The sequence below is a fragment of the Crinia signifera genome, chromosome 3 (genome assembly GCF_055691185.1).
Source record: "Crinia signifera chromosome 3, ASM5569118v1, whole genome shotgun sequence".
NCBI lineage: Eukaryota > Metazoa > Chordata > Amphibia > Anura > Myobatrachidae > Crinia > Crinia signifera.
The window spans coordinates 197,203,570-197,228,580 of NC_139219.1; the positions used below are offsets into that span (position 1 = coordinate 197,203,570).

At 45.3% G+C, this 25,011-nt stretch overlaps 2 protein-coding genes across 2 annotated transcripts in view; one reads left to right on the plus strand and one right to left on the minus strand.

The window, feature by feature from the left end:
* KCNQ5 (potassium voltage-gated channel subfamily Q member 5) overlaps window positions 1-25,011 on the minus strand; it is a 527,262-nt gene that overhangs the window by 26,277 nt on the left and 475,974 nt on the right. Inside the window, exons 10-11 of the mRNA XM_083177212.1 lie at window positions 23,770-23,990; window positions 10,301-10,409 (exon numbers count right to left, since the gene is read on the minus strand). Coding sequence (XP_083033338.1) covers window positions 10,301-10,409; window positions 23,770-23,990 — 330 coding nt within the window. The remainder of the gene's footprint in view (window positions 1-10,300; window positions 10,410-23,769; window positions 23,991-25,011) is intronic.
* On the plus strand, window positions 172-10,245 carry LOC146062418 (uncharacterized). The gene is made up of 4 exons (XM_083174562.1): window positions 172-541; window positions 4,198-4,258; window positions 4,969-5,396; window positions 10,223-10,245. Exons 1-4 carry the CDS (start codon window positions 172-174, stop codon window positions 10,243-10,245), a joined length of 882 nt encoding a protein of 293 aa, XP_083030688.1.

The following is a 25,011-nucleotide window of genomic DNA, read 5'->3' on the forward strand; positions in this document are numbered from 1 at the left end:
GGACTGTTCTTTCCTGGCTGTCGTTTGCCTTTCGCAACGCTGGTCCGCTTCATATTTTCCTGGGTGGAGGAATATACCAGCATTGACTACTGCGAGAAGAATTTGTCCCTCTCTAAGAAGACGGCTGTCCTGTACAACAAGTATATGAGGGAGGCCTGCCTGCTGGACCTCATGGCGCAGCCGCAGCGCCGGATCGGAGGTCCCGGCATGATTGTCGAGGTGGATGAGACCCTCTTCGTCAAAAGGCAAGCCAATGTTGGCCGAGTACTGCCTCAGCAATGGGTATTTGGTGGCATATGCAGAGAAACTGGCCAATGTTTCGCCACCAAGGTTGCCACTCGGGACGCCAACACCCTCATGCAAGCTATCCTGCAGTTTGTGGAGCCGGGCTCTCATGTGTATACTGATTGCTGGAGAGCCTACAGTACAGCCCAGCTGAATGCTGCAGGATATGAACATGCCCAGGTCAATCACCGTTATAACTTTGTAGACCCTACAACAGGGGTACATACCCAGAATGTTGAACGGATGTGGGGGGCATGTAAGTGGCGGAATAAACGCCACAGGGGCACCGCCAGGCATATGCTCCAGAGTTATCTTGAAGAATTCATGTGGCGGAAGAGCCTGGGACAAGAGAATCCTTTTGCCCGCATACTAATTGCCCTGACTTTATTGCCCAAGGACTCTTGAGATTTACCCCCATTTCTGTTTCCCCCATTAATGCTCATGTCATATGTTTTGTTTGCCATTGATTATATACAGTTTTTATATTTTCATTTCAAAAGTAAATTTTCAAAAATGCTTTTAAAACACTTGTGTTTCTTGTCTCAGGTGAATGATTTGTGATGGATGAATGCTATGGAGTCACACCACCACTATCCAAATAATTTTTGGAGCGCGGTGAGTGTAGTGGAGCACTAAGTCAAAATCGTGGTAAGCGCAGCAAACCCCAAGAAGCGTGTGTGGGTTATTAACATTATAATTTTCATAGGCTTCTGGGGCTTGGGGCCCTCACCATGGTTTGGACACAGAGAACCACTTTTTTTAAGCATACTAAGCATGATCAACTTGAAGTTGACATGTTTAGTCGACATGTCGACATGATACACATGTTGACATGTTTAAAAGCATATCGCGTCGGCCGCAATGTACTGTGAGCTTAACAGCTCAATGCTGCCGACCGACGTGACATGTACTTGATTAAGCACTGTATAGTGCTTAATCAAGATCTTAACATGTCCGTCGCGTCGGGGCCGTTTTACAACGGCTCCGACCGACGCGACCGATCAGTATAAGCACTATACAGTGCTTAATACTGTTCTTAACATGTCCGTCGCGTCGGGAGCATTTTACAATGGCTCCGACCGACGCGACCGATAAGTATAAGCACTATACAGTGCTTAATACTGTTCTTAACATGTCCGTCGCGTCGGGGGCATTTTACAATGGCTCCGACCGACGCGACAGATCAATTGCGAAGTAACTCCCTGTATTACGCGCTACACCGTCAATATACAAAGAAATATCGCGTCGGTCGGTCTTATGCATTGTCGTGAGCGTAACATCACCGCCCGACCGACGCGATTTTTCTGCCTGCCGGAAAAAAAGCGCCAAAAGCACTCTGGGGAAGGACATCAGCAGCCATTTTGATGGTAATCAGTGAGCACTACGCAGCAGCTGTGTCTGTCTCCCTGCCCCTGCATAAAACAGTAAGTAGATTTACAGACTTACTGAGCATAGGTGGGCCTTTGGGTTTGTGAACAATATATACAGGCTTAGGAGGGTGGGGGTGGGGTGGGGGGGGGGATTTGGAGGGGTAGGGGCGCTTACTGTGGTTATACATGTGTCCTTCATATATCATTTGTTTGAGGATTAGGGGTTTATCATTGGCTGAATAGAGTGGATAATGCTTATGTTCAAGGGGTAGTGCTTATCTAAATAGCTATAAAGTGTTTATGTGCAGTAGTTTATGAAGTGTATGACTTTAGTGTCATGGCAATAATGATAATATGGATAACACAGGTTTATGTGCAGAGAATATCATGTGCCTGGAAATGATGTACTGTGTGTTATAATACATACAAAATAGTCTGTTGTTTCTGATAGTAATGCATGGTGACATAGACTGTAATGATTTCTTGGTACATATTTGTTAAATAGAGCAGTTTGAGGTGTGTTGTGCTTGTTATTGAAATGGTGCAGCAGGCAGTATGCTGTGTCTACTTTATAGTAATGTGCATGTAAAGTGGTTGGTAATTGAAGTGTGAAATGGACCCCACAATTGTTAACACCACCCCCACTATCCACGTGAACCCGAAGCGTGGCGAGCGCAGCGAGCCCCGCGAGGGGCGGCGGTACGTGTCCTCCGACCTTTTCATGCCCTACTATCCACGTCGGCGTGGAGTTGAGAATATAATAGTGTGGCGAGCGCAGCGAGCCACCGAGCCCGAAGCGTGGCGAGCGCAGCGAGCCCCGCGAGGGGACGCGGATACTTTCACAGGTAAGCGCGTCCCCTCGCGGGCTTCACAGGTGTCCGTGGTGATGTGGACACCTGTGAAGCCCGCGAAGAGACGCGCTTACCTGTGAAGGTATCCGCGTCCCCTCGCGGGGCTCGCTGCGCTCGCCACGCTTCGGGCTCGGTGGCTCGCTGCGCTCGCCACACTATTATATTCTCAACTCCACGCCGACGTGGATAGTAGGGCATGAAAAGGTCGGAGGACGCGTACCGCCGCCCCTCGCGGGGCTCGCTGCGCTCGCCACGCTTCGGGTTCACGTGGATAGTGGGGGTGGATTTGTATGTCATTCCAGTTTGATTATTGATTTTTTTTTATCTGTTTTGTGGAATTGCAGTTGCGGTTATCGGTGAATTAACACCTGAAAGGAATCTAATTCCATTTTTGCAGAGAATAATGTGAGTTGTGCTTAAATTGTGCTTCTAATTAATTTGTTAATGTACCCAAAATGACTTTTTTTCACAGTGTACCAGCCCCACTATCCACGTGAACCCGAAGCGTGGCGAGCGCAGCGGTACGCGTCCTCCGACCTTTTCATGCCCTACTATCCACGTCGGCGTGGAGTTGAGAATATAATAGTGTGGCGAGCGCAGCGAGCCACCGAGCCCGAAGCGTGGCGAGCGCAGCGAGCCCCGCGAGGGGACGCGGATACATTCACAGGTAAGCGCGTCCCCTCGCGGGCTTCACAGGTGTCCGTGGTGATGTGGACACCTGTGAAGCCCGCGAAGAGACGCGCTTACCTGTGAAGGTATCCGCGTCCCCTCGCGGGGCTCGCTGCGCTCGCCACGCTTCGGGCTCGGTGGCTCGCTGCGCTCGCCACACTATTATATTCTCAACTCCACGCCGACGTGGATAGTAGGGCATGAAAAGGTCGGAGGACGCGTACCGCCGCCCCTCGCGGGGCTCGCTGCGCTCGCCACGCTTCGGGTTCACGTGGATAGTGGGGGTGGATTTGTATGTCATTCCAGTTTGATTATTGATTTTTTTTTATCTGTTTTGTGGAATTGCAGTTGCGGTTATCGGTGAATTAACACCTGAAAGGAATCTAATTCCATTTTTGCAGAGAATAATGTGAGTTGTGCTTAAATTGTGCTTCTAATTAATTTGTTAATGTACCCAAAATGACTTTTTTTCACAGTGTACCAGCCCCACTATCCACGTGAACCCGAAGCGTGGCGAGCGCAGCGGTACGCGTCCTCCGACCTTTTCATGCCCTACTATCCACGTCGGCGTGGAGTTGAGAATATAATAGTGTGGCGAGCGCAGCGAGCCACCGAGCCCGAAGCGTGGCGAGCGCAGCGAGCCCCGCGAGGGGACGCGGATACCTTCACAGGTAAGCGCGTCCCCTCGCGGGCTTCACAGGTGTCCGTGGTGATGTGAACACCTGTGAAGCCCGCGAAGAGACGCGCTTACCTGTGAAGGTATCCGCGTCCCCTCGCGGGGCTCGCTGCGCTCGCCACGCTTCGGGCTCGGTGGCTCGCTGCGCTCGCCACACTATTATATTCTCAACTCCACGCCGACGTGGATAGTAGGGCATGAAAAGGTCGGAGGACGCGTACCGCCGCCCCTCGCGGGGCTCGCTGCGCTCGCCACGCTTCGGGTTCACGTGGATAGTGGGGGTGGATTTGTATGTCATTCCAGTTTGATTATTGATGTTTTTTTTATCTGTTTTGTGGAATTGCAGTTGCGGTTATCGGTGAATTAACACCTGAAAGGAATCTAATTCCATTTTTGCAGAGAATAATGTGAGTTGTGCTTAAATTGTGCTTCTAATTAATTTGTTAATGTACCCAAAATGACTTTTTTTCACAGTGTACCAGCCCCACTATCCACGTGAACCCGAAGCGTGGCGAGCGCAGCGAGCCCCGCGAGGGGCGGCGGTACGCGTCCTCCGACCTTTTCATGCCCTACTATCCACGTCGGCGTGGAGTTGAGAATATAATAGTGTGGCGAGCGCAGCGAGCCACCGAGCCCGAAGCGTGGCGAGCCCCGCGAGGGGACGCGGATACCTTCACAGGTAAGCGCGTCCCCTCGCGGGCTTCACAGGTGTCCGTGTTGATGTGGACACTTGTGAAGCCCGCGAAGGGATGCGTTTACCTGTGAAGGTATTTGCTTCCCCTCGCGGGGCTCACTGCGCTTGCAACGCTTCGGGTGCGTGTGTATAGTGGAGGGACACAAATATATAATTACTTCTGTTGTCAAATGTGGTGTAAATTGCATTTATTGTATCATATGCTATCAATATCTCAGATAAAAGTTTTTTTTTTTTGCGGTTTCTATTTCAGTTTGATTGTGATTTTTTGGCCCTTTAGGGGAATTAGTTTAAAACTCTTTTTTTTTTACACCTGCTACTGACTGAGGTAAATATTAGTGGTTTTTTTGTAGTGTGTTAATGAATAACAGTGCAGTGCGTTCATTTTAATAGTGTAAACCTAATTTTTTTTTTTTTTTACAGAATGGCCCGTCAGGTTGATAGAAGCATCATGAAGAAGTTGATCGATCTCTACAAAGAGAATAGATGTCTGTGGCGACAAGATCACATAGATTTTCACAACCAGGCAAAGAGGAATGAGGCCTTTGGGAAGATCTCGGCCTACGCTTTGAGACGTGTCCCTAATGCAGACGTCACGTGGGTCCGAAAGAAGTTCACTAATATGCGGACAGTGTTGGTGAAGGAGCACAATCGGGTCCAGCAGTCGCGATCTTCAGGAACTGACCCTGCAGATGTGTACCAGCCGAAGTTGTGGTACTACGACCGTATGCTCTTTATTGTGGAGGAGCAAGGAAGGAGGGAAGCAGAGGGAACTGCTACGGATGAAGACTCTTCATCCACTGCACAGGAGAGTGCTGACGTAGCAGTTCCCTCTGAGTCGTCGCAGCAGGGTGAGTCGTTGTCGGAGGTGGCGGCTTCTGTGGTGGCGAGCACCTCATCAGCTCCCCCCAGGAGGCGTAGAAGGAGACGGGCGACAAGACCTGCTGTTACCGGCCAGGAATATTGCTGCCCATACAAGGAGGAAGCAGTAACCAATCCCCCAGATGACTGCAAAATGTTCACGAATCATGTCTGCGCAGAAATGCGAAAGTGGAAGGGGTCAACACAACACCACTTTAAGCGTGTGCTGTATGGCCTGATGTTGCAGGCAGCAGAGGATGATATCTGTGCTGACTGCAACGGAACGTCATGCCGCAATGCGCACAGACAGCCACCACGCCCACACCCACATCACCCCCCCATGTTCAGTGCGCCGGTTGCTCCTCCGCCTGCCCCTTACTATGCGCCGGGACCCCCTATGCCACCTCCCACTGATCCCTCGACTTTGCCTGGTGCTGTGTACTCCGCATTGCGGAATGTGCAGCCCCCCACCCCAGGCGAAGAGCGTTATTCAAATTATTAATTCGGCTAATTTGACTTTTAATTTATAATTTGGCAGCAATGTTCTTGTTTCTCTTCCTTTCTGAGTACTCTACAATAATGAGTTTTTAGTCATGTACTACAATTTTGGTTGGTGAACGTTGCAGTGCGGTCTTCCTGAATTTTGCGATGGCTGTACTAGTTTTGCTCCTTCACTAACCACTGTTCTGCATATTTGTAACTTCTTTTGGATTCATGTGATTGTTTGCATTAGTGGGCACTGTTTTGGAGTGTGCCGTGATCTTCCCACGCCTCATTTCAATTTGCCTGGTTGTGATAGCCAGGCATCTATTCTCTTTGTACTGATCGATCAACTTCTTCTGAGTTTGTATTTTGTGTCTGAAATGCATTCATATTGTTAAAAAAGAAAAAAAAAATATCAAAAAGAAAAATGACAAAAAATATAAATAAAATGACAGTTATATTGTTAAAAAATACAAAAAAGACAAAAAAAAAGACAAAAAAAAAAAAGAAAAAAAAACATAATATTTTTATTTATTTATTTTTTTGTATGTTATGTTCTTCAAATTTTTTCCCGTAAAAAACAAAATAAAGGAAAAAAAAAAAAATTTAGTTCAATACGTTACAAAAAAGAAAACGTAAAAAAAAATCAACTTTTAAATAAAAGTGTTGAAATCTATTATCATGTGTCGTGTCATTTATTATTTAGGGTGTAAATGTGTGTTTAAATTTGAAGCAGCCATGTGAAACCATGAGATGGGTGCTTGCAATAGAAAATATTGCGTCGCTCGCATCAGGGCCATTGAATAATGACATTCAGTGCTCCCGATGGGAACGATAGTTCCGGTGTAGTTTTAAATAGTGTGTAAATTGTAAATGGGTGCTTGCAATAAAAAACATTGCGTCGCTCGCATCAGGGCCATTGAATAATGACATTCAGTGCTCCCGATGGGACCGATAGTTCAGGTGTAGTTTTAAATAGTGTGTAAATTGTAAATGGGTGCTTGCAATAAAAAACATTTCGTCGCTCGCGTCAGGGGCATTGAATACTGACATTCAGTGCTCCCGATGGGACCGATAGTTGAGGTGGAGTTAAAGATAGGGTGCAACTTGTAAATGTGGGTGTAAATGTGGGGTTGTATTGGAAGCAGCCATGTAAAACCATAAAATGGCTGCTTTCGATAAAAGAAAGCTCCCAATGGGACCGATAGTTGAGGTGGAGTTAAAAATAGGGTGCAACTTGTAAATGTGGGTGTAAATGTGGGGTTGTATTGGAAGCAGCCATGTAAAACCATAAAATGGCTGCTTTCGATAAAAGAAAGCTCCCGATGGGACCGATAGTTGAGGTGTAGTTAAAGATAGGGTGCAACTTGTAAATGTGGGTGTAAATGTGGGGTTGTATTGGAAGCAGCCATGTAAAACCATAAAATGGCTGCTTTTGATAAAAAAATCGCGTCGGTCGCGTCGGGGGCATTGAATACTGACATTTAGTGCTCCCGATGGGACCGATATATGTTAAAACACCCGATATCGGTGAATGCTTCAATTATCGCGTCGGTCGCGTCGGGGACAATAAATCCTGTCATTTAGTGCTCCCGATGGGACCGATATCTGGTAATCCACCCGATTTCAGGAAAATCTTCAATTATCGCGTCGGTCGTGTCGCGGTAATTGAAGCATGGTACACGATACACAAGATTGGCAAAAATCAAGAGAATCGCGTCCGTCGGGGGTGATCGCGGCCCTTAAAGTGCACTAAATAAGAGCCGCGACCAATCCCGATTGTGGCCGTGCTAGGAAACAAGTACCATTAAATAAATAAGAAGTCATATTTTTGTATCACAACTAGGCTTATAAGGGTTCCCATTTCTTACTTGTACCCCCCCCCCCCCCCCCCACACACACACACACACACACATTCCCAAATGATGTAATCTATTATCTATCTATACTAAGATACTATATATCATGTCATGAATGGCAACAATCCAGTCTCGTTCGGCACATTCACCTAACTGAAGGATTTGTAAATTTGGATGTTTTGCAATAAACAAACACTCCTACAACTAATTGTAATATCCATGAGCCCTATAATTCCATCACGTCATGTACAGCATTGGTTTTGTATCCCTATGCTCAAAAGAATTACAGCTGATTACAGATTTAGGGGTCTTTTATGCAATTTTTCTAATAATCAAAAAGTACTTTCGGGGAGAATTATGAATTATCTTATTTTTTTAACATACATAACATAATCAGCACACTATAAAAATTATATTATTTGGTACTCTTTACCTAGAACGGCGCCAGCGATTGAAATCGCGGTCGTCGGGGGTAAAAATCGCGGTCATCGCGGGTAAATCGGGATGGCCGCGATGACCGCGATTTTCCCATAGGGAACAATGTTAAAACGGCAGATTGACCGCGATTTTACTGTTAAATGCCTCAATGGACCCGATTTGGGGCCAAATAGGCCAAATTAACCCTTAAATTTCCCCCCAAATTTTTAACGCCACCCCACGATCCACGCCAACCCGAAGCGTGGCGAGCGCAGCGAGCCCGCGAGGGGCGGCGGTACGCGTCCTCTGACCTTTTCATGCCCTACTATCCACTAGGGCGTGGTGTGAGAATATAATAGTGTGGCGAGCGCAGCGAGGCGAGCGCAGCGAGCCCCGCGAGGGGACGCGGATACCTTCACAGGTATCCGCGTCCCCTCGCGGGCTTCACAGGTGTCCGCCTCGCCACGGACACCTGTGAAGCCCGCGAGGGGACGCGCATAACTGTGAAGGTATCCGCGTCCCCTCGCGGGGCTCGCTGCGCTCGCCACGCTTCGGGCTCGGTGGCTCGCTGCGCTCGCCACACTATTATATTCTCACACCACGCCCTAGTGGATAGTAGGGCATGAAAAGGTCGGAGGACGCGTACCGCCGCCCCTCGCGGGCTCGCTGCGCTCGCCACGCTTCGGGTTGGCGTGGATCGTGGGGTGGCGTTAAAAATTTGGGGGGACATTTAAGGGTTAATGGGCTCTGTGGCCCATTTAACATTGATTCCTATGGCCAAATCGGGTGGATTGAGCCATTTAACAGTAAAATCGGGTCCATCGCGCCTTTTAACATTGATTCCTATGGGAAATCGGGAGCATCGCGTCGCGGGCATCGCGGGTACATTTATGGCCGGCCGCGACGTGACCGACACGATTTCCATGTTTAACATTGGTTTCAATGGGAAATCGCGGGCATCGCGTCGGTCGCGTCGCGGCCATACATAAATGTACCCGCGATGCCCGCGACGGGCGCCCTTCTAGGTAAAGAGTACCTATTATTTATTATTTATGTATCCTCTCACGGCGGCACTCCCGGTCGAAATAAACACAATAACACACTGTATGTGTTCAATGTTTCAGTGCTGGTGCACTTTTATCAAGAACAGTGTATTTATTATTTACATATACTGCCATATGATCGAACAATCTGTCAATTAAAAATCTAGAACATTTGCATATACGAACTGAAGATTTATTCCTAGTGCCAATGCAGAATCAAAATCCTAAATCAAATCTGTTCATCGATGGGCTAAAAACTCTTATCATGAAGTAGTCACAACTGATGTAAGGAGAGAACCAAATTTAATTTCTCGCAAGTCTTAGGTGTAGATTTTTTAAAGCTTTTAAAAATTTAAAGAGTTGGTGTTGTTCATCAGATTCTATCATGTTCTAGGATTCAGAAATGAGAGAAAGAATCTGATTGGTTGCTATGGGCAACGTCACTGCTTTTCATTTTTAGAAGCTTTAGTAAATCTACACCTTAGATACTGTATGTGTACTTTAAACCTCTTACTAATGCTTTTCTATGTACACATCTGAACTGTGAGCTACTGTATTTGTAGTGAATGCGGATCTTTTTGACATAGCCAATCTTAGGCTGGCCATACACCTAAAGATTTATAGTTCGGTACAGTAATATCTGAATGACCGTTTTTGTCCGTTTTCCAGCATTTCGAAGCAAATGGACAACTTTCATTTGCTCCCATAAATTTCCAGATTTTTGTTCCAACCGGCCAGATCGGACAATACATTTTAGATGTATGGCCAGAATGATTAGCAAAATTGGATACAAATACTGTATGTCAAATTTGTAGATTGCACATGTTCTGTTTTACATAAATGGTACCCCCATGTTCTATCTAAGGGAATCTGAAGAGCAGCATATCTAGTTTTTGACCAGATTAGCATTAATTGCTATGAAATGCTTAACTAGTAATTCTGCTGCATCTGAGTTCAATGGATTTATAATTTATATTTCCAGTATAATGTGTTTTAACGGATTTCTGTCTTTAGCATTTAGGAAGGCTGCTGAATGAATATCCTTATTAGAGAATTAAATTTGAATATTAATATAGGCTACTTTTTACTAACCTGACTGCTCGGATGACAGTTTTAAGAGCTGGGGTTAGATCTTCTACTGATACATCGCAGTGACACCCTTTGTCATCATGTACTTCCTCTGTTCCAAGGTTGACGTCAGCTACAAAGATAAAATGAGATTCAACTGAGAAGATACATATGGGAATTTCTAGACTCCAGCCTTTTATGGTTTTAGTCTGTAGCAGATAAAACACAAATGTATGGTCTTTCAATAAAACAACTTCTGTATATAGAGCACCTTTATAATTGTATTAAATCAAACTTGCTGGATTAAGTGAAATTTAAGATAGCATACCAAATGTCCGCTCCGACTGCATGGCGCCGGATGCATAAAGTGCTGCAGTTCCCCAGGGGATCCATCCAGCATATTAGAGATCCCCACCTGGACTACATGGTCAGCGCCGTAGCCACCGCTGGTCACGCATGTGCCGTCACGTATTGCTAATGGAACCTGCAGCAGCACCAGTAATAAGGACACAGGGCAGAGTGCTATCATTAAGGGCCAGATGTATCAAGCTTCAAAAAGTGATAAAGTAGAGTGATAAACACCCAACCAATCAGCTCCTATCTGTCATTTTTCAAACCCAGCCTGCAACATGATAGTTAGGAGCTGATTGGCTGGTTGTTTATCATTCTTCATTTTTTCACTTTTAGAAGCTTGATACATCTGTCCCTCACACTCTTTTAATCTGTATTTTGTTTATTATTAGTGCAGCTTCAATGTTATTAGGATGGAGGGAAGTGTTTGATGGGGATGCGCTACAGTGCATGAGTGGCTTTACTATGTGGCTGATCCCTGTTTATACAACTGTAAAGGAGAAAAGCTTGTTCCTCATACTTGTGTATCGGTCTACACAAGTCGGGAAAGTTACAATCTCATTCTAATGCTCCACTTAAACTGAAATGAGGCACTTTAACCTCCAACTTTATTAATGACTATTTCTGAAGTGGAACTGTCCATAATTCAGATTTATTAATATGCTACATTAACTGATTGGACTCCAATGATCTTGGAGGACATCATCTGTTTTGTTGTATTTACTTATCATATTTCATAGTTTTAATGAGAATATTAAATGAAATGTTATATTTTTGTCTATGCGCTCTCTTAATATCTCTTTGAATGTAATTTCAGTATATGTATGTGCATTTAAATGAATGATTGCTTGCAGAGAGGAAAAAATCAGATTACCAAAGTAAAATTGTTGCTGTGAACAAGTGCAAATGAAAAGACCTTGGGCCAGTGTACCAATTGCTGGGCCTGGGTCTGAGATATGTGCAAATTTGAATGCTGGGATTGATGATAAGGAGCTAATGCTCAAGAAATTTGGTAGGACTCCAAAAATGTCAGGACACCAGTTGACAAAAGTATAAAACGCCATTTGAACTTTAATGTATGCAAGTGTTAGCATACATCCAGGCAGTGCCGGATTAAGAAGGAATCTCAGGGTAAATGTACCCCCAGGCCCCCCTCCCTGAGAGCTGGGCCAGATTTGGGAGGCAGGCTGTGACCTGCAGGATGCTGCTGGTGCATCCTGCCTCGGAAGACACATCGCTGGGGCTAGTGGAGCCACGTGAGCCTCCCTCCTCCTGCCCCCTTGGCTGTCCTCCCTCTGCCCATGCGCAGGTGACTGCTTGGAAACAACAACATTGTAAAGAGGCACTTCCTTCCCTGCTCTGCTATACTACTGCCGCTGGGTGCTGCCCCTTCACATAGGCAACCACATGGAGAGTGCAAAGCACACTTCAAAGCTGGTGCCTCAGCAGTATCCCATGTCAGACCGGCAATCCCTGGCAGGCCCCGCAATGGGAAAATCAGTGTTGTCCGGTGGTAGAGTCAGGGGTACAGCTTAGACCAGCCCTGATTCTTCACTGCCTGGGGTAAGTGCATTAGACAGTGGAATGGGGGGGGCAGCATTTTACCCTAGACCAGGCATGTCCAACGTTGGCCCTCCAGATGTTGTAAAACTACACATCCCAGCATGCTTTGCCACAGTTTTGCTATTAGAGACTGCTAAAACTATTGCAAAGTATGCTGGGATGTGTAGTTTCACAACATCTGGAGGGCCAACGTTGGACATGCCTGCCCTAGACCATCCGGTCTTTTTAACATAGGGGGGTGGTCATAATTGTTATGCCTAGGGGTGGCCTGACTCCAAAATTCTGCCCTGCTTGAGAGGGCAACATCTGGAGTGTCAAGGTTTACCCATCACTGTTCTAATACAACCTTCAATATTGTGCGTACACACTGCCAATATCCTTCAGTGACATCACCGGGACCTGCTAAACATGCAGGTCGTTTGGCTATATAGCAGGAGCGTGAATTGTGAAAGATATCTTTCCCAATATCCTCTAGTGTGTATGGGGCTTAAAGCAGATATCCAGTGCAAGATTCTATAAATCTAAATGTTCTGCTAGGTAGGGTCTGCAAGTGCTTCTTTAAATATGTTTAATAAATAGGCATCCTTGGGATCTGTGTAAAAGGCGGTGCATCATCTGTGCACTACAGTCACTTTATTTCGATAAACTGTCTCTACGTTTCTTCAAAAAAGAAAAAAATCACTTTTGTCTGTGACTGGTTTCACACAGCAAGCTTCCATGCAGTTGATTATTTCTGTATGAGCTTGAAAAAATACTCTGGAACTATATTTTATGTGCCATGGACAATTTATGTATGCCTTTGGCATCTACTTTTTACCAACATTGCCTTATTCAGTAATGTTTTCAAGTGTTTCTTGACAACAGTGGGACTATCACACCAGCCTAATCTTGCTTGTAGTGGTGTCATTTTAGCAGTACTACGATACCATCTGTTTACTAGTCTAAAATAGCATGTTTTTCTTTCCAGTTTTCCTTGTTCTATTTGGCAAATGTTCTAAGTGTAATCTTATATACTGTATATACAGTGTAATTGAGGAGTCTGACCAGAAGACAAATATATCATGCACATTTTAGTTATTAGCATGCCTCCGAAGCTCTGTGACATGTGGCAGTCGGGTCTGCCTGCAGTCATGCTATCGAATTCTATTACTTATTAGGGAACAAGAAATTAAACAATTCACCCCATGCGGATGACAGCAGGGAACCAAATTATAATGTAAATTATTAAGACTCTTCCTAAGTTTACAGACATTGTTTCAACTATACTTCATTGCCTTAACCAAACATAAGGCACAGCTTTACAAAGCATCTGGCAACACAGATGTCAAACGCTCTAGTACCATAATGATGAAAAGGAAAAATAAGCACAAGGAAACTTTAATCTGTACGATAGGTTTATAAAGGTAATCTAAAACTGTTTTTTTTAACCGTATCATTGCATTTTCACATGGGCTGGTATTAGGTCAATTGCACTGTGTTGAGACAAATTTGTATATAGTTTTTACAGTGGGCCTAATTTATGCTTTCACGTAATGCCAATGTTCACGCAACTGTAGACATGTGCCATGATTTCATGCATCAAGGTAACTATACAAATCCACTTGCAGTGAGAATTTAAACACATAGTGATTCACAGAAAGGAACCTTTTGGTGGAGGCCAGGGTAGTGGCAGCAAAAACACAGTTTTGTCACAGACTTTTTTGGGGTGTGTATCTGTCTTTAGCTGTGATTGTATATGCAGAGGAACATGAAGGCAATGTTGCCATGGCTAGTCTGCGTGACCATAAACTCACTTGGGGAGTCAATGTTCCTCTCTGTGGGCCTTATTTTGGTTCATTCTTTCTGACAAAATCCTTCTTAGATGGACAAAACCATGTGCACTGCAGGGGGGGGGGGGCAGATGTAACATGTGCAGAGAGAAATAGATTTGGGTGAGTAATTTTGTTTCTGTGCAGGGAAAATACTGACTGCTTTATTTTTACACTGCAATATAGATCTCACTTTGAAGTAAAACCCCACCCAAATCTAATTCTCTCTGCACATGTTACATCTGCCCCACCTGCAGTGCACATGGTTTTGCCCATCTAAGAAGGATTTTGTCAGAAAGAATGAACCAAAATAAGGCCCTGTGTTTGCAGTTGCTGAGGACTTTGTGATGGATCAATTGGGGGTCTTTATTCTGTTCTTGGGAGCAGAACCACTTGCGATAATGTAGGCTTAAAAACCACAGATCATCCATACAAACATGAATTAGGCCCAGTGATGGAAAATCTTCTATTGCTACAATTTACCATTAAACCTTCATCAGTGCAGCTGGGTGATGGATTGATTATCAACCAGTAATTTGTTTTTGTGTTTTTTATGCGCTTTTGTTTTTTAAAATATACATTTTTCTGTTGCCTTCCTCTGCTATTGTGATTCTTCTTAAATAGTCTATCCAGCAGTAATTTTAATTAGCATGGGTTCTTCTTAATTATAGATAAGCTTTATTGCCATCAAAAAACATTCTTTTACTGGATATAGGACTTTTTTTCATTACTGTTTTAAGAAACTAAGAGGCTGATGTGCAAACCACAGGAGCTAATGGCTTTAGCGAGTTCCACACTGTGCCATTCGCTCGAGGAGGGGAGGGGTGGGCAGGGGGCGGAGCGTTTACCAGGCGAACAGGTCTGAATCAGGCCCTAAGTACAACGTATTAACACAACAATTTTCCTTGGTTATTGCGTGCACAAATACAGCAATCTAAAAGTGCGTCTAAAGTAGTGTACACACTATGCAATATTGGAAACACTCATTTTGGCCCTTCTGAGTGATATTGTTTAACTTATTGCCATGTCATCTGTACATGCAGCTCAAATATTAAAGGACTGCATGTACAGAGCAGGGGCCTAATGACGTTACTCAACCATATCATTAACAGTATTGTTCAGTGTGTATTCCCAAAATTATTTGTCCAGCAGCACTGCCGATATCATTAACTATATCAGCGGTTCCGCAAATCAGCATTTATAGTAAGGCAGGAAAATGACCCACACTGTGCTAAATTTAATTGAAAGTCTAATACCCACTTCTTTTCCTTCAATTATTTTTTTTGTTCAAAATCACATTGGTACTTTAACCCCATTTAGGTCTGAATTAATTATAAGTGGAGATGTTAAGAGCCTAAAGAGGATTAAGGCCCTTATTCAGATCTGATTGCAGTATAAATTTGTTCTCAAATGGACAAAACCATGTGCACTGCAGCTGGGGCAGAAGTAACATGTGCAGAGAGAGTTAAATTTGGGTGGGGTGTGTTGAAACTGAAATCTAAATTGCAGAGTAAATATAATGTAGCCGGTATTTACCCTGCACAGAAACAAAAGAACTCACACAAATCTGATGCTGGGTACACACCAAAACGATTTTGGCACAATCCCATCAATCTGGATCCAATTCAGACTGATTGGATGCAGATTGGATGCAGATTTGGTCAAAATCGTTTGGTTGGATCTGAATTGGATCCTAGGCCCTTATTCTGATCGGTGCGGATATTCCCGCTTGCGTACGGGCCGCCGATGTTTATCGTCTGCGCATGTGCAGAGGTCACTCTGCGCATGTGCAGGCGGTTTCGCCGCATGGATTCTTTATACGCCGCACAGGGGGCGTAGAGGGGCGTGAGGGGCTACTTAGCCTCATTACCCTATGCATACGCCCCGCGTTTCATGGGCGTTCCCATGCAAACGCGGGGCGTATGCATGGTAATGAGGCCGTGACGCGTGGGTACGGGGCGGGCATCTGACATCGCCGGATGTCAGCTGCCCGCCCCCATACAAGATTTTACACGGACAAGTGTCCGTGTGGTCTTGTGTTGCGGGACCTGGTGGAGCGTGCGGCCCTGCATTCGATGTTCAGCGACCATCGAATGCAGGGGCTGCTCCCACCATGGAGGAGGCGTATCCCCGTCCACATTCATGCGGACCGCCACATATCCGCATACGGACGGAGGTGGCGATCCGTATGGAAGGCGGGGATTCGCCAAGACGGACATCACCGCATATTTCTGATCGGGCCGCACCGATCAGAATAAGGGCCCTAATCCGATCCTACCTGCTGCAGGTAGGATCTGTAAAAGATCCATTCATCTGAATACAGAGGGGATCGGATCGTATGCAAATCGTACGATCCGATTTGCATACGATTTGCATACGATTTGCATCCAATCCAAATCGTTTTGGTGTGTACCCGGCATAACTCTCTCTATACATGTTACATCTGCCCCACCTGCAGTGCACATGGTTTTGCCCATTTTGAGAACAAATTTGTACTGCGATCAGATCTGCCTATATCTCCACTATTTCAATGGGAGAAATGTTTTATTTAATTAAAGGAAGCATTTACATTATATTGTATATAGTCCAGCACTCGGAAGCTCACACAAATACCTTGTTGGGTGTCTGCTGTCAATTCCGCTGAAGAAGAGCCTGATATTCGGATTCTGATCCATAGTAGGTCAAATCACCTGTCATCGTCATGCCAGTGCAAGCCTAACCACCGAAGGTCAACAGGTTTTAGGTCTACACATGGAAAAGGTTGACATGGCTTTAGGCTGAAGGGGTAATCAATTCGACACAACCATTATACATTGTGAAGGTCAACAGTAAAACGTCGACATCGGTTTTAACTTTGTTTTGAGTCGACATGTGTCGACAGGCGATATTTCATGCCCTACCATTCACTAGGAAGTGGAGGAAGAATAGAATAGTGCCCAAAGCACGATGTCCATGTTGACTGTGTTGACATTTGGGACAAAAAAACGTTAAAAATCCCATGTCGACATTTTGACGGTCGACCTTCCCAATGTCTACCTAATGCTTGTGTCGACGTCATGACTCTGTCGACCTTTTTCATGTGTCGACCTAAGGCCTGTCAACCTTCAGTGGTCGATCTAATGCATATCGACCTTTTGTTGGTCGACCTAATGACCCATACCCTAATAAAGCACAGTTATGTTGTGCAATTTAATATAAGGGCTCTCTTTGGTACAGTTGGAGTGACTCTCAGCCAGCACCGGGGCTCACCAGAATGTCCCCGCTGGCTATCGCCGGCGGAGAGGTGCTCCATCAGCAAGCATCTCACTCGTGCACACGTCCCAGTTTTCGGGTGGCGGGGGATGCAAACCATGCCCGTCTCTGCTTCAGGGAGATGGGCAGAGTTAGGGGGGGTGTGGGGAGGTGGTGGGGACCGTCGGAGAGCTCCGTCGGAAGGGCTGGCGCGTGCATCTCATGTGTGCGCGTTCCCATCTGGTGGCTGGCGGTTGGCGACCCCCGCTGAATGAGAGTGGCTCCATCTGTATCAGGAAAATTATATCCCTTTCATGCAGAAATTACTGGGTGAGGCAGTGCACAATTCCCAGGTCTCCAAACCAGGGACTTGCCAGGGTCGAGCACCTGGATTTTTAACCAGGGTTGACCCGTGTTATTCAGCTATTCTGTGTGAAAGAGGGTCAGACTGGGACCGGTACAATTACCCAGCAATGAAAATGCCGGATAAAAGCCAGAGTTTTATTATTGACCAATTCCATGCTGATTTATCTTGAAGTTGGTTAATATTTGAAGACAATTATACTATCTGAATTACTTAAAAGCAAAGGAGAACCCCTGTAGAAGTCTCCTGGAGCTGAAATGCGTAGGATTAGGACTTTATGATTCTAAGAACCAGAGACTGGAGAACTATGTCCCTAATAAAAGAGTGAATGATGTACACTTAAATGTGAAATAATTTCAAGTCAAATTGATGGATTGTACAAATTTTTATTGTATTGTGAAATTGTATTTTTATTAAAACATGAGTGTGGATGTTTCTTCATAAGTTTTGTACATAAAAGTCTCCTTATTAATGTTAAAAGATTTCAGAAAAAAAGCTTTTGACAGGCTTATATACATATAAGTATTCCTAAATAATTTTACCGCCTTTTAAGGCAAGAGAATGATATATAAAATCATAATCTATCATTTAAAAAAACAGAGCGCCTTCTTTTGGACATATGAATCTGTATTGATATATTTAGTCTCGTTAACAGCAGTTCCTTTACGTATAGTGATCAACTAACAAATCACAACCAAATGCAAAATCAAACAGCATAAAGTATAGCACTCAAAGTAACTTCTTTTTAATTAAAAGTCAATATAACATTCCAATAATGGTATAACTCCGCATATTCGGTGCTTTCTTGAAGGTTATATTATGTGCATCTCAGAATGAAATAACGAATGAGATATGTAATTTCCTCTCAATGACCCTTATTCTGATCGGTGCGGCCGGATCCGAATATGCGGCCAGGACCGTGCGTGCGAAACCCCGCCTTCCATACGGATCGCCAACTCCGTCCGTACGCGGCAAGAAGCTGTCCGAACGGACCGCACGTGTATTTTTCATGGAATACGCCTCCTCCATCTCAGGAAACCTCCCCCATCATGCAGGACTGAGTGGTCCACCAGCTCCCGCAACCTCAGACCACACGGACATTTTTCCGTGCAAAAGCAGGGATCTGGGCGGGCAGCTGACATCCGGCGATGTCATATGTCCGCCCCCTACACGTGCGTCACGGCCGCATTACCATACGTACGCCCAGCGTTTGCATGGGAACGCCCATGAAACGCGGGGCGTACGCATATGGTAAGAAGCCCATATAGCCCTTCACGCCCCTCTCCACCCCCTGGTCGGAGTGTTCACATTTCATGCGGGATTTGGCCGTACGCCCCGCTCGCACATGCGCAGAGACGCCTCTGCACATGCGCAGACACAAAACATCGGCGGCACGAACGCACGCGGATATTACCGCACCAACCAGAATAAGGGCCAATGTTCGGAGACACGGTTGTTTAGCATGAAGTGTGAGGGGAATATAGGGATATACAACTAATATGAGACACACAACTTATAGTGACTGGTGCTCATGTGTCAAGTGATAAATAAAAGTGTTGGCTCAGTATTAGCAGAGCTTAAAGACACCAGTTGTGTGTCACAAGGAAAGCATAAAGGGGCTTCAAAGTTACTGTTGCAAGTCTGATTTACTCAATCATTCTGGTACCATCACAATCATAGGAGGATCTAATGCTGCCATCTCATCACTTGTGAGATATTGCATGCAATCATTCGATTTCGACCACATCTGGCCGATAAATCGAATGATTGTATGCACAAAATGTGTACCATTCGACGCGATGCGCGGGCACGCCGGTCAATTGTTGGGTCTCAAGATCTTATGTGTTGCACATAATACTTATCTAATTGCAGGAGCAATCGCATGTGATGCTTGAATGCAATCCGCTGGTGGGGGGAGGAGGCAATGCTTTTTCAGGGGCTTAGGGATGGGGAGAGGGGGCCGGAGGGACCGCTGGCGGCGCGGGAGATGGTGGGCAGAGGGCGGTGTTGTAGCTGTAGCGTGAGCGGGCAGTGGGGGTAAGTCAGCGGTGGCGGCAGAAGTGTTTAAGACACTGGGTAGCTCTCTGATTGGCTGAGATAGCTCAGCCAATCAGAGGGCTGCCCAGTGTTTTAAACACTTCTGCCGCCACCGCTGACTGACCCCCGCCGCCCGCTAGCACTACTTCTTGTGCTACATAACGCTGTCCTTTGCCCGCCCTCTTCCAGCAATCTCAAGATGGCATGTGACATCGGTGCTGCAAAGGGGGCACTTTAGCACCACAAGATGCGATCAGCGTTTGATGGACATCACACTGCGATGTTGCATCGAATCCGATTGCACAAGTGTATGGGCAGCATAAGGGGTGGTCCAGGGGTGCACCGGATCACCCATTACACCCCCGGATGCCGCACACACAATTTAAAGAAATGATAGCCAGGCAGAAAAGGGCTGTGCGCTGCCCGGCTGTATAGTCATTGGCTAACTTGGCTGTATAGTCATTGGCTAACTTCTAAGCAAACTAGCAGCTCCGTCACCGTCAATACCGTCAATATTCCCGCTGGACCGTGAGCCAATAGGAGCTCGAGGTCCAGCAGCCAATCAGGAGCTGCCTCCAATAACACCAATGCTGCTCCTGATTGGCTGCCGGCTGTGAGCTCCTGGCTTGCGGTCCAGCGGGAGTATTGAATGAAGATATTGACTGGGATGGAGCTGCTGCTTTGCTTAGAAGTTAGAAAGTGACTATACAGCCGGGCAGCATACAGCCCTTTTCTGCCCGGCTGTTATATCTCTATAAATTGTGTGTGCCCGATGTCACTCCCCCTTGACAATGAGCAATACCCTCCCCCTTGACAACGAGCAATACCCTCCCCCTTGGCAACAAGCAATTCCCTCCCCCTTGGAAACGAGCAGTACCCTCCCCCTTGGCAACAAGCAATACCCTCACCCTTGGCAACAATCAATTCCCTTCCCCTTGTCAACGAGCAATACCCTCCCCCTTGGCAACGAGCATTCCCCCCCCCCCCCCCCATTGGCAACGTGCAATTTCACTCTCCTCTGGCAACAAGCAATCCCCCCCTCCAAGGAGCAAATTCACTCCCCTTTTGCAATGAGCATTTAACTCCCCCTAGGCTAGGAACAATTCACTCCCTCTTGGCAACAAGCATGTATTCCCCTCTTAGCAATGAGCAATCCCCACTCCCCCTTTGCAATGAGCATTTAACAACTCCCTCTTCGCAACAAGCATGTATTCCCCCTTGGCAAGGAGCATGAAGCCCCCTTGGCATCGAGCATGAAGCCCCTGGCATTGAGCATGAAGCCCCTGGCATCAAGCAAGAACCCACTAGCAATGAACATTTAGGTAAGCAGCACTTATGTGTCAAATATGTAATGGGCATTACGGTTTGTTATATAGAATGTAATGGGCATCATGATGTGTGGCACGTGTAATTGTCATTACGGCGTGTGGTCTTATGTGTAATTGGCATTACGGCATGTTGCTTTATTTGTAATGGGTATTACAGAGTTTGCTAAATTGTGTAATGGACATTATGGTGTGTGGTCTAATGTGTAATACCATGCCCCGTTTTGTGATGACATGCCTCCTTTACATGAGGCCACACCCCATTTTCGCTGCATTTCTTCGCTGTGCAAAGGTCCAACCTGCTTCAGTATTTTGATCTGGGACCACCCATTACCATATTTCTAGATTTGCCTATGCTCACAATATTTTAGTTATTTATTTATTAACAGTTTCTTATATAGCGCACACATATTCCGCAGCGCTTTACAGAGGATATTTGAACATTCAAATCAGTCCCTGTCCCAGTGGAGCTTACAATCTATATTCCCTACCACATGTACATGCACACACAGACATTCTAGGGTTAATTTTGTTGGGAGCCAATTAGCCTACCAGTATATTTTTGGATTGTGGGAGAAAACCGGAGTACCCGGAGGAAACCCACGAACGGGGATAATATACAAACTCCGCACAGTTAGAGCCATGGTGGGAATTGAACCCATGACCTCAGTGCTGTGAGGCAGTAATGTTAACCATTACACCATATAACCTTAAAGGATTTAAAGGCTACCTAGGGAGCATTACCTAGGGAGGCAAAGGTTAATTGGTGCTTAAAAACGGAGGGGTAGTGGATGAAACAGTGATAAGGGAGAAGCGAGCCAGAGGAGAAGTGGCCCATAGCAACCAATCACCACTGATGTAACATCTATAATTTCCATAATATAAAATTATACAGAGTAGCTAAGTGGCTGCCATGGGGCACTTCTCCTTTGGCTCTTTTCTCCTCCCTTATCATTGCTTCATACATCTAACCCTGAATGAGAGACATTATGGACCAAAGTAAAGCTGCTGTCTGCTAAGAGTTTTGTACTGGGCTATGATATCATAGTCCAGAAATATGCTTCCAGTCACCAGAGACCCCAATCTCGCCTGCTACAGTAAGAAGCAGTAACAGACAGAACAGGATCTGCACACTAGGTATGGACATCAGAAACCAAGCATCCAATCAAGTAATGCAATGGCTACTTTCCATCTTATCAAAACCTTTTGTTGGTAATACTATCAATGGCTGTACTATGCACATGCACAGGTGCAGATACAATTTCCAGGTGTCTGCAGCTGCATATAAGGCAGGATGCCATCAGTTGGGCAGCGGTAAGCCACATTCGACAGCTGGCAACTTAATCCAGCATTTCGATGGAAAAAGTAATTCCATCGGAAGGGAAAATGTACAACCCTGTACAGCGCTTGATCTGCTGAAGCTGGGAAGTGAGGGAGGAGGTGTCACATCATGCTTCAGGGATCCTGCATATATAAGAATTTGAATATCTGAAATAAATTTAGCTACCCGGGACAAGCTTTAAAATGGGAAGGTAAATTGGACATTTTTGAAGCTCATGTTCCCAGTGATGTGTAAAAAAAACTGGGTTTGGGCACCGGCCACATTACTATGCATGGGTGATCTCCTGGAAAACATTGTGATTAGGTGACAACTATTGGAGCCAAGTTCTACAGTTCTTCATATTCTGAAGCTGGGTTAATTTGACAATTTTCCAATCTACTGTATGCAACTGAGGACTCTAGCAGATATGTGGGCAGATGTAATAGGATCCGAGTTCAGCGGCCATGTGGAATGCCGTCCAAACTCACAGATTTTTTTAAAGGTGCAAACACTTACAAAGAAAAACTATGTCTTGTAAATGATTGCCCCTTTAGAAAACCTCATAATTCCTGCATGGCCTATGAACTCGGAGGCTATTACATTTGGCCCATAATGTTTGTTATAGACACTTCCTGGGGATACTAATATTTACAGGTACCTGTAACTGTGTTATTTTACAAATTGTATGTTATGTCATGGTGTTCTATACTTTACTTTAAGCTTCATGTAAAAATGTTGTTATATTATGAATTGCTATTCTTTACTACAATACTTCATGTAATCCTATGTGTTTTCTTATTGGGATGCGGTTAATGTGGCGGGCGTTATGCCGGCAGTCAGAATCCTGACTAGTGGCCACAAGACCAGCACCGGAATCCTGACATTTATAAGGATGCCAACGCTGGAATCCCGACTGCCGGCATGCCAATCTTTAGTATGCTGGGCGGATTAGTATTAGGCCCGGGGATGTTAGGGTTAGGTTGCGGGGGGGGGGGGGGGGGGGTAAGGCACTTAGATTGGGGGTTAGGGATAGGCTGCATCATGGAAGGGTTAAGGCTTTGGGGTAGGGTTAGACTGCAGGGGAGGTTTTGGGGTAGGGTGCGGGAGGGAGTGTTAGGGTTAGAGGAGGGTAGGGGAAAGGTAAAGATACTTACCAGACCCCTGTCGGGTTTCCCTACATCAGGGTTGGTATTCAGACCGCCAGCATCCCCGCCACCAGTCATCCATATGTATTCCATTTTTCCAAGAACTATCCTTTACTACTACAGTGTACATCACAGCATTAATATGCCAGACTGTAAAATCAGTGTATTATGTAATGGCATACTATAATTTATTATTATACTTTATTAATTATGTGTATTATGTAAAGTAGTGCTAAGCTTTATTAATATATGTATGTCCCAATAACAAATGCATTATCTCGGGTGCACCATGCTTTATTGCTATATTTCTCACTGTAATCAGGTATGTAGCAAAGCGGAAGCTCTTACTATCAGTCACTGGTTTGGGTTGCGAACTCTTCAGTCTAAGAGAAGGGCGAAAGCGTGTTCTATCATTGAAGCTCCAGCTCTTTTGTACTTTTGTGGGGCTTGCTTCTGTGGTCACATCAGTGCTGGGGGAACGACGATCTCCAACTGATGTCTGTCTGCTCTTTATACTTTGCCCTCTTGGGCTTGCCATGCGCACACGCTCTTTAAAACTTAACTTCTGGCTGTGAAAGAAAATTACAGTGAATCAAATGCATTTATTACTCCATTAGCAATATAAGCATCCGTGCCAGACCAGCATACTGTACAACTCTGTAATGAGCATATTTAATACTCTGGCTTTCCATGTTATTTTTTATGAACTTATGAACTAATCCTTACGCTCCATTTGTGCAGTCACTTCACTAAAACATATCATAATGCAATCAAAATAACATCAGTACAAACATAATGCAGATAATTCATACAAACGATGCTACTGGATAGTAATTTAATGACAGATTCACTTGTAAACCGAAATGCAGAACAATTATATTAAATACTGTATGTAATATAAGTAAACATGCAGGTTAGTTCGCTGCAGGCAATAATGTACTTAATAAACCGTATCCTCATGCAATGTGCACTTATTTTTATTCTAAAATAAATATAACAATTGAATGTTGTATTTTGTCTTTATACTGTATTAATGTAAAATTATGGTGGTGACTGCGAATTAATTGTACACAGTATAAGAACTCTTGGACCATCTCCTTGTGCTATTCCAATGTATTATATATTACTATATACTAGTATGGGGATGCAGTTTAAATTCTGGCGGTCGGGATCCCAGCGTTCAAAATCTCGACGCCAGAATCCCGAACGCCGAAATCCCGACACTTTCTCCCCCCGTGGGTGTCCACGTCACCCTCGGTGGGAGAATAAATGAGTGTGCCGAGCGTAGCGAGGCACCGGGCCCGCTGCGTGGCGAGCGCAGCGAGCCCGCAAGGGGGGGGGGGGGCGATCCACGTCCCCCCCTTTTCGGGATTTCTGCGTTCGGGAGTCCGGCGTCGGGATTTTGAACGCCGGGATCCCGACCGCCGGCTTTTCATGCCGAATCCCTAGTTTGTGTGTGCTTTATAAAACATCAGAGGTTGAAGTGGAAACTTTAAAATGGAGGCGTGGAAAACTTAGAAACGGCAGTACAGTATGTCAAAAATAATTAGATGGGCTTCAACAGGAACAATAAAAACATCTAGACCACCT

What these genes read in the sequence shown, in the direction of transcription:
- LOC146062418 (XM_083174562.1), top strand. Translation starts at nt 172, where the DNA reads ATGGCGCAGCCGCAGCGCCGGATCGGAGGTCCCGGCATGATTGTCGAG. An exon ending in TGAACGGATGTGGGGGGCAT is followed by an intron (nt 542 to 4,197) that starts GTAAGTGGCGGA and finishes GTGGAATTGCAG; the next exon opens with TTGCGGTTATCGGTGAATTA. An exon ending in CCATTTTTGCAGAGAATAAT is followed by an intron (nt 4,259 to 4,968) that starts GTGAGTTGTGCT and finishes TTTTTTTTACAG; the next exon opens with AATGGCCCGTCAGGTTGATA.